Source organism: Telopea speciosissima, chromosome 10 (genome assembly GCF_018873765.1).
Source record: "Telopea speciosissima isolate NSW1024214 ecotype Mountain lineage chromosome 10, Tspe_v1, whole genome shotgun sequence".
NCBI classification, from domain to species: Eukaryota; Viridiplantae; Streptophyta; class Magnoliopsida; order Proteales; family Proteaceae; genus Telopea; species Telopea speciosissima.
This window is the reverse complement of record NC_057925.1, coordinates 49,704,424-49,715,158: the sequence shown is the minus strand read 5'-3', so window position 1 is coordinate 49,715,158 and position 10,735 is coordinate 49,704,424. Positions and strand designations below refer to the sequence as shown.

Genomic DNA, 10,735 nt, shown 5'->3' with positions numbered 1-10,735 from the left:
GGTGAGCGCTTGAGTTCAGATGGACAGCTGTGCAATATAGATATAAACCTATTCCATTTTTTTTTTGTTAAAGTCCACTCCTTCGGGGCCTCATATACGGTTCGACAGGGCGGTTGTTCCTGATGACTAACTATAACCGAAATGCTAACTTAAAATTTGAAATTAGACCATCTCATTTATGGAACGGTTCTGATTCTTATTTTCAAACCGATTAATAAATAAGATGAGATGGTTCTGTGATGGGTTTTCCAATGATTCTAAAATCGAAAGACCAATTAGGAATCGATTGAAACTAGAACAGATAGATACCGTTTAAAGGCATTTATTTGGTGTTGGTGATACGGAAGGATATCCTACCAACAAAAAAAAAGAAGATATGGAAGGATAGAATTTTTATTTTTTTTTTATTTTTTTGATAAGGAAATTTGTATTTATTTGTATGCTTAGGAATTGATATTTCCTTTTTAAGTATTTGTTTCTTCAAGGAAATTGATATTTGATTATTTATATTCTTAAGAATATATTATTATTATTATATATTGTTGAAAGGAATATATAGTTCCCAAATTTGGAACCATTTAGCTAAAGCATGTTAATAGCGTAATTAGGCTAATTAGCCCGTGTAAATACCAATTGTAGCCTCTGATTAAATTTACATCTATCATAAACTAGTAACCACGAATAATACGCGTATAATACGCTAATTTACTAAGTAAGGGGTAGGGAAACTCAGCTCAGCCCGGTCTGGTTGCATTCCTAGGGTTGGGTATGGAACTAGTAAAGTCAAGTCAATACCCTGGTCCGTGGGTATGTACACCTACTCATATTGTGTTATATGTTAGTGTAACAATTATGTAAGTACATTGACCTTCGATAATGGAGAAAGCTCAATGTCTCCCGCGGTTATAGTGCACAATATTAGATCAGGTTTCAGGACTTTCAAAACCAATATGATATCGATACAGTATCGGTACAGATCAGTAATATTGGACAAGTTTACTTTTGATTTTACTTAAAACGATATTTTTGACTATTTTACCCCTTGTTTATACCATTTCATCGATGTGGTATTGATCACCTTTAAAACCCTATAGTATCAGTTGTATCTGGCAACCCGATACCAATACCTCAAACCATGATGTCTCCATACTAACAAAAAGGAAAGTCACCTCCCTAGTTTGGAAGGGCTTCCTTAATGATCCAGCATTTTTAGCCACATGGACAGATAATGTGGCAATTTGCATCACTAGATAGAGAGAAATTAATCTAGTCCGGATTTGCCACTTGTCAAGTTCCTTCATAGTGTTTCCATAACAAAGTTTCTTCAGAGCCTAATTGAATCGAATATACGCTTGTAATTGGCATGCATGTAATATATGTGTATGTACTCCGAAAGCATTCTCCCATAGTTTAGGTTTTTCAAACTTTTTTTTTAATCACATGCCAAACTTGGATTTGACTGAAACTTGACATGTTAGCAAGAGATATATGATTTACGGATCCATAAATTTGGGCCCAATCTAATATGTCATGTTGCAAATTTTAGGATCATTTAGTTTAGCTTCCAAAATGGACCATATGGAAGACCTGTACCCAAAATAAAAAAGTATTGATAATAAATGGTTAAAGCAATTGAGATGGTTTAATATTCTGGATTGAATCAACCTTTTTTTTTTGAGAGAAAGAGAGGTCGACCAAACTCTCTTACATGTCAAAGACAGGGCCTTCCAAGCAAAGGATGAAAGGTACGACTGTAGAAAAAAGCTGAAAGCTAGGAAATGTCTTGAATGATGGAGCCTAATTGAAGAGGTTGAGGAACACTCGAAGATAGGGGTGTCAATTCCAGACCCGGCCCGGTAGGCCTGACCGAGCCCGCACGGTTAAAGCCCAGCCCAGCCCAGCTCGATTACTAAGCCCGACACGCTTAATAATCTGGAGGTCTCGGTGTGGGGTCCTAGCCTGTTGGGTGCCCGATTGGACCGATCGATTCCAAGCTCAACCTAGACCGACTGGTTATAGCCCGACCCTTTTAACTTATAAACTTCCCCTCCCCTTCCCTCCAAATTTTCTGTTTTTGTTTGTCTCTTTGTTGGTCTTTGACATTTATTGATTAGATACACTAACATAGGTGAAATGAGACTTATTTTTTAATTTTTAGATCTTACTTTCGGTGTTGTGCTGCAAATTTTTTCCTTTACTTACTTAGTTAGATGTACCTTCTATTCGGTGTTGTGCTGCTATTTTTTTTCCCTCTACTTACTTTATTAGATATACTTCTATTCAGTATTGTGTTACTATTTTAGTTGGGATAAACTTTATTTGACTTTTAGTTGAAGTGTACCGTGACTGCCCAACGGTGTGATGGTTTGAACTTAAAATTCTGGTTGCATATCAATTAGTAAACCCACACCATTTAGAGATCGTTTAGAGTTAAACGGCTCATTATCCCGTTTTGGACCCGATTTAGGCCCGTTTTGTCACGCCCCCATCCCAACAAGGGATAAAATACATTATAAGGGGTGACTAGGACGACGTTTGTCATCCTACTAAGCTGCCAGGATCACTGACACAGTGTCCCAACGCACAGTCATAACTAATATTAAAACAATATAATATCAGAGTGCGGAAAGGGAAATATTACATTCCAAATGATCAGTAGTTTTGCGGAAGCGTATAAAATCAATAATTACAAGATGATCAAAGCCTAGATGATAAATACTGTAGTTAATCCATTTTTCATTACCATCTAATAATGATCAACAAGGGTATAACAGTAAATGTTTATACATGGGCCTACGCCCTAAAATAAACAAAAGGGGAACAAGTCCCTAGAATTCTCACGGCCCGTAGGCGCAATCGTCACAAGGACACCCGTTGCCATGTTCCTCTAACACAGCTTCCGGCTCCTCCGTACCTGCATCATAATCTAAAAATTGTGTACACGAGGGGGTTAGCTCTCCACTGAGCCAGTGAGGGGATGGGGATGCACAAACACACAATTCACATAGTCCAATGATGCATGCATATGTTAAGTAAATTTTCCACCTAACATCACAACTAAGTCAATGGCATATGCTACTGTGACAACTCGGGAGACATTGTGGGTCACTTAACTTATCGCCACAATGAAACCTCAATTGTCACCTGGGACCTACGCCGATCGAAGCCTCCAAGACCACTCAGTGGCGGACCCCGATAACCAATACTACCATGATCGGCCTCTCCCACCTCCACGAATCCGATGTCGATTACCCAACACCTAAACCCCTTGTTGGTAAGGGTCGTAGCATAAGGGTGTAAAATCCTAGCCACACTACATGCAAGTCCTATCGTCCCGAGAGGTAATCCGGGCGCATCAACTTTTCATCCGGTTTAGTGCTCCGTTACCAGCACGGCGGCGCATACATTCAACATGACATTCAACATAATTTTTTCATAAATGTATATAGTGTTCGGGGTTCCAACACGATACCCACCGGCACCGAGACCCATCAAGGTACAACATTACCAATCAACATCATAACATTCATATATAAAAATATGCAATATGCGCAAGCATGCTTAATAATTTATAATGATGACATAATATACAATGCAATAATAATATCAAGCCCAAACAACCAAACCCACTCACAATATGTGTTATGCCCCGATGTTATGAGTTGTCGCCGAAATCAAGTAACACGTCACAAGATGAAAACTTTAAACCTAAATAAAGAGTGAAAATATGGTTAATTAAGTAAAGGGACGGATCCCCAAAAGGTCTCCCATAAATCATTTAAGTATAAGGTTTCAGAAGTAGAGTGGTTGCAGGAGTGGTTTCATGCCCAAATTCCGCAACACATGTAAATCCTAGGAAACCCGGGGCCCGGACGCTTTTAGTCAAGGTCGGATGCAGATGTGGTTTGAAAACAATCCGAGTGTAAATCCTAGAAAACCAGGGGCCCGGGACGCTTTTAGTCAAGGTCGGATGCGAGATGTGGTTTGGCCGAATCCGAGTGTAAATCCGAGCTTCACAGGGGCCTTTTCGGGAGGTAATTTCGGGGTGGTTTCTTGCAGTGCGAAACCACATGTAAATCCTAGCTAACCAGGGGCTTAGGATAGTTTTAGTCAAGGTCGGATGCAGATGTGGTTTAAAACGAATCCGAGTGTAAAACCACATACCGCAGAACCGAAAATTGAAGGGTTTCTCACTAGGGATTCATTTTCCAAGGGGTTTAAAGGTAGGGAGGCTTCAAAAAAACTTCCTCCTAGGTCCATTAGGGTTCTAAGACCTCATTAGGTCCATGTAATCCCATGGATTTAAGAGAAAACAAAGAGAACCTAAATTAGGACATAATATGGTAGAAACCTTAAATTTCTTAAATGGAAAGAGATTACTTAGGCTTAGGGCTTGTAATGGAGTGAAATAACTCCACCATAGTCTAGGTTTAGAGGTTCCATCGATTCCTTGGGTTCCAAGAGAACCCTAGGTTGAATTTCTCCCATTTCCCAAACCTCAAAAATCAAAATAGATGAAGAGATGTGGGTTTGAATGACTTACCTACCCCCAATATAGAAGGCTCCATGTTGAGGCTCCAAGAAGTGCTCTTCCAACCTCCAACCAAGTTTCTCCACCCTTCTTTCTCCTTCTCTCCTTCCTTCTTTCTTCTTTCTTCTTTCTCCTTTCTCTCCTCTTTCTCTCCTCCACGATTTAGGTTAGATGGGAGAAGAAATGAAATGAATGCTTCTCCCCCCCCTTTTGTCTTATTTAAAGAAAATGGACCTTGGATCCTCTAAGTTAAATGGGTCAAATAGCTAAATGGATAGTTTAAGTTAAATGGGTCAAGAGTTAAATGGGTGGATCCAAGATAAATAGGTCATTAGGCTAAATGGGTAGTTTAAGTTAAATGGGTCACCCAAGTTAAATGGGTACTCTAAGTTAAATGGGTCAAATAGAGTCAAATGGGCCTCTTAACTAAATGGGCCTGCCCACAGGTTTCAAATAGAAAAGAACCCACTTGGGGATGGGTCCATCCACCATGGGATTATAAGCCCATCACACGCTCCCTTAAATAAGTGGAACCCACAAATGGAATATTCCCAACTCAACTAAAATAGCCCGGGCTGTCCAAATCTTGACCCGTACTTCGAGGGCATCAAGAGAAAGGGTAAATAAATAACCTTAAGGGCTAGAACTTACTATTTCCTTGTCATGGTTTGTCCCCCGTGACCCCGAATAGTTTCCTCCACAGGTAAACCCGCACTGTGGTCAATAATTTTGTAGCTGGGTTTGACCACCAGCGAGAACAGCTCACCAGCATACGTGGCAGTGATAACCACACGTCACGGGGAAGAAATAATAATTAATTATGATCCGGGGTGCGGGTGTAACACGTTTACCTCGAATAAGGCTGCCCTGATTAAAGACCGAACACCGATCGACCAAAATCAAACCGTACCATGTCCGTCTAAGGCAAGCCTGAATGCCTAAACAATCGGACATGGTGCAGCCTGTAAAATTGGTGAAGCCTGACTAGACCCGACCGATTGACACCCCTACTTGAAGATGTAACCTTCAAGTTGTCCGATTCAACTAGAAGATGAGAGAGACCCACAACCACTACTTGAAGTAACCCTCTCTAATTGCTAATGCTTCTCCAATGCTGATGGAAGAAAAGATTACCCTCTCAGAGGACGCATATAGTTGGTCCCCCAAATGATTACGGATAATAATTCCGATACTACCATCTGACTGTCGATTGGAAGAGCAGCACCATCATTCACCTTCACAAAACCAGATGGAGAGATCACTTAATTTGTCATGTAGGAACAAAATAAGATAAAATTTTGAAAATACCCATACCTTCATCTCAATACATTAAGGCTGTATTGGTATGCATTTTTGGAATGCATTATAGGTTGATTTCACATTCTCAGGTAATAAAAACAATTATTTTTATCATTTGATAATGTAAAATTGATTTGAAATACATTCCAAGAATGCATACCAAATGCTGCCTAAATATCTTCACGATACCTCTTTCTTTACCACAAAAAAAAAAAAACCTCTTTCCATGTGGGTGAAGGGAAACTGCCTCTATCATGTTACTGTGATGAGGATGAAAACAGATCAGAAGATTTATGGTGGGATCTGATTCTGCATTATTTGCCTACCAATAGGTACCGGATCCTCTCCTATAACTGCATATTCCCCTCCGATAATAATCATGCTCTTTTGTAAGCAAACCATATTAAAATGTAGAATCTGAGGATTCGAATTAAAGTATCCATCTACCATTCTCGAAGTACGAAGAGCATTTTACCAAAAAAACTAAAGAGAGTACGAAGACCAGGAGCTCTTTTTATACTTTTAGTGCAGTTATCTTCTTAAGGTTGTGGACTAGTGGTGGATAACAATTATTAAACTGGGAGTCCATGCCTAAAGAAAACGGCTACCTGGCGTAGTTATTAGAAGTGGGGAATGTAAAAAGCCCACCCTACCAGCAGGTCTTAGGCCTCTTGTGTTTAACCCTCGTGTATCTTTTTGGATTCGGATCCTCTTCAACGTTAGAATGCTAGCCCATATCGGCGGACCTGGCTTTACTCCAACCATGGCAGGAGCTGGAGGATCTAGCCCAGCCAAAATAGGGGGGTTTGGATATTTCATAGGAAAAGGTATGTCTGTGAAATGACCCAAACACCTTTCTTTTGGCTGAATTGGATCCTCCAGCTCCCGTCATAGTTGGAGAAGAGCCAAATTCCACATTGGTAGAGCTTGATTGCAATTGACAGGTATTTAATTGTACACGATGGGCATCTAATCCAGACCGATTAACATCATTGCTTGAACGTTAATTAGACATTTATAGCCCATTAATAACTCAATTAGTTTGTTTATAAGCTGATTAACTCAATTAACCCAATTATGAATCAGTAATCAATCGATCAAATAAAAACGTTTGTTCATGCTTAGCCTACAAAATCTAATTAACTAAAAACAATAGATAAAATATAAAACGGAAAAATATCACCTCAAAATTGTGAAGAGTAATTAGAGCCGACCAAAACCGACCAGTCGGACCCGTTGGCTCACCTCATCTTTCATAGTTTGTTCTCCAATTTCAGATCTACTGTTCTCCATAATCTCCACCATGGCACCACCACCTTTTGTCGAATCCCCAAAAAATAAAAATTCCACATTGGTCCCATACTCCCATCCACTGAGACTAACCTTTTTTTTGATAAAATCCACTGAGACTAACCCATTTCATGATTCATGACTTTTCCCACCAAAAGCTTCTTTTTTCCTCACCATAAATCTAATTGGTTCTTTAATAAGCTTGTTTTATTTTAGCAAAGCAACCCTCTTCAGTTCTCAGTGCTCACTGCTCTGTCAAATTTTCCATTTTCTTTGCTTTCAAGGGTTTCCTCTGAAAACCAAAACCCCTCCCCAATCCCCAAACCCAAAGATGCTTCCCTCAAAACCTCTAGCACTACTTCCACCACCACCACTTCCACCGCTTCCACTACCACCTCAAAAGCGCTACAATCCCTCACCTCTCAACCAAATTGTCGTATCAAAGCAATCCTTGAACTTGAATCAACAGTCTCCGGTGACAGACTTCACCGCCGTCAAACCAAGGAATGCCACCCTACTCCGGAAACCTCGCCGGACTAACCCCTTCGTCTGGTGTTACGCTATCATTTGTCTCATCTTCAGTCTTCTTCTCATCATTGCCGGAATTTCCACCTTGATCATCTACCTCGCTTACAAACCCAGGTACCCATTACTTGAAACTACCAGTGCGACCCTCAATAGTGTTTACTTGGATTCCCCAGATTATGTTAACGGTGATTTCATATTTCTCGCTAACTTCTCCAACCCAAATCGAAAGATTGATGTGAGGTTTCAGTACTTGGAAATCGAACTCTATTTCTTCGACAGGCTTATTGCAACTCAAGCCCTTCAAGCATTCTCTTTGAGACCTGGAGAGGTGAGGTTGGATTCGGTTCATATGTTAACAAGTGAAGCTTATTTACCCCCAAATCTGGCATTAGAGCTCAGAAATCAGTTGCAGAATAATCGGATTCGGTATAATATAAGGGGAACATTTAGGGTGAGACTCAATCTGGGTTTGACCCATATATCTTATTGGCTTTATGGGAGATGCCAGGTTGAGATGTCTGGTCCACCATATGGTGTCCTGGTTGCTCGAAGTTGCAGAACAAAGAGGTGAAGATCCAAATACATGATTTATTGTTTTCTGTAATTTTATTTTTCTCTTGTGAATTCTTTTTAGGTTTGATTTGTCTTTTAAGCAACCAGCCGGGTTTGATTTCGTTCTATGAGCTATAAAGATTAGTGTCAATACTCAATACAGAGAGTCCTGCTATTTTCCTTTCTTTTTAAACCTGAGATTCAATGGGAGAGCTTAATTGATCTTCAATATATAGCCATTGGTAGTAGATCCATGAGAAACGTGAAGTTAAGAAGATGATTCGAAATGGGAATCTGATATAGTCTTTGAATTTTGATACAGAATAGAACATTTTTTATTTTTTTTTTAAATTTGGGGGAAGGAGAGATGAAAGAAAAAAGAGTCGCACGGAAAAGAAGTGAAACCTGAAAAGGGAAAATCAATAGACATGAATACTTTCTTTTGATTAATGTACAATGGGAAAGAACCAGTGGCTCAATTGTTTAATTCTCTATTCAAAGCTCAAATCCCTGTAATTTGAAAGTTGAAATGGAAATCATTGGTAGGGTACAAAAAGATGAAAGCATGTGGGTTACCGGATCTTTATCCTCACTGGTTCCTGTCCGGTACAGTTCATACGGTTCCTCTCCTAAAGGATGGTAATGACCACCTTATCCCCTGCCCTAATACACTACCCGGGTGGGTCTATCTTGCCTCTTTTTACCGGGCAGGGAACCTGGGTGGATAATTTTCCTGTGGGGTCTAATTTCTAAGACTCAAAGAGTTTAAGCCCATGGCTTGTAAGCAGCATTTTTGAGGAGTTGGATGCTCAACCATTGGATGAACATCTGTGCTGAGGTGATTACCTGGAAGATGCATGCAGCATGATGGTCGCACAAACTCAGGCCGCAGAGGATCCAAATCCACCATTATTATTCTGTTCGACACGTTAGGCAAATCCTACCAAAAAAAAAAAAAAAAGAAGACATGTTAGGCAAATTGCATTTGTTGAAGGCGCTTTCAAGATTGGCATCCGAATGCATCAAGTGGATTGTGGTGACTTCTGTTGGACCGGATTTTTGAAAACCCAAGGCCCCAAAGCTCAGCCCAAGCCTGGCCTGACCCTAAGTTGAGTTGAAATATTTTAGCTCAGGCCCAATCCTGTCGAGCTCAGGGCAAGCTGGGCTTGGCCCTATTTTATCACTAGACCATTTAGTTAGTCTACTAATAATCAATTTTTTTTCGGGAGAATTTCCTAGATCTACTAGATTAAAAAAAAATTTACAAAATCAGTTGTAGTAAATTATGTTTTACATTCATAAGTTACTTGATTTAAAAAGATTTACCAATCCCCCCACATGAGTAAAAAAAGTTAAATGAATAACCCAACATGCCCCAACATCCTTCTCTCTCCTTCTTCTTCTTCTCCCGACCGAACCAATCACTCCCTTGATCCCCCTCCCCTGCAATCCCGCCCCATCCTTCTCCTTTCAATAGCAACCCTCTAATTTCTAATCGGAATGGTCTGTAAATCAATCAATGGGATCACCTGGACCTAATGGGTTGATTCAAACCTAAAATAGCATTTATAGATAGGAATGGAGAGGCTTCGACTGGGACTGATTCAACACAATCACAAGACAAGGTAGGTTGGAAAGATGCAACAGTAGTGAGATTTAGCTAGAGTAATGTATCAATTATAATTTCAAATAATTCAACAAAAAATCTCCTTATATCCGACCTCACTTTTATCATATCCTCCCAGCTTCTCTCTCTGTGACTTTGTCTGTGGATGTGTGGCCGCCTCGCCGGCACCGGCTTCCAATGGCAAATCATTTCTGAAGGATTTTACGAAAGGAAAAACTAGATTGAAAATGCACGCGTTAGTCTCAACCAAAATTCCCGCCATCTTTCCGATAAAAGAGTCCGGCACTATAAAGTGTTACAGAAGAAAACTCAAAATCGGGGCAATGTCAGATGGCCTTGAGACGGTTGAAGAACGCGGAGGAGACCAAGATCCAAGCAAAAGAAGTAGTATTGAGTCCACCTCGACTACTACTTCATCTGCTACTCCGACAATCGATAAAGACATAAAAAAGGTAAGCTTTATTTCCTGAAATTGGTTGTTGTTTCGTTAGAACCTGAACCGTAAATCGTTTTCGGGAAATGCCCATTACCCAATTCATATGATTTATGGTTAATCGTTATCTTTTATTATCACCCACCATCCCGGGTGTATCTGTGTGTGTTCGGAAGAGTACGAAATATAGTTCCAAAGCATCATACCAAAGCAACATTTTGTCATCCAATCTCAATTACCCACATTCTATATAACACTAGAAGTAGTTCTTCGTACATTGAAAGTTATTATTCTCAATATCCAGGGATAGCTTTAAGTTTCACTGGCTATGTGAATTGTGAATGCTTTAGGAGTAATTTAATTCAGTTCAAATTTAAATTCTTACTTTGCCCATATGGCATTCCGTCTGTTTTCTTTATGGATTTAAGAATTTCTTGATTTGAACTTGGGTCTTGTGAGAAATTCATTTTCTTTC

The 10,735-nt window shown here is 39.8% G+C and overlaps 1 protein-coding gene across 1 annotated transcript; it reads left to right on the top strand.

Annotated features, from left to right (window-relative positions):
* Positions 1-7,451: 7,451 nt before the first annotated feature.
* LOC122643686 (NDR1/HIN1-like protein 13) lies at positions 7,452-8,282 on the top strand. Its single transcript, XM_043837283.1, has one exon. It carries the CDS (start codon positions 7,452-7,454, stop codon positions 8,217-8,219), a length of 768 nt encoding a protein of 255 aa, XP_043693218.1. The 3' UTR covers positions 8,220-8,282.
* Positions 8,283-10,735: the final 2,453 nt, after the last annotated feature.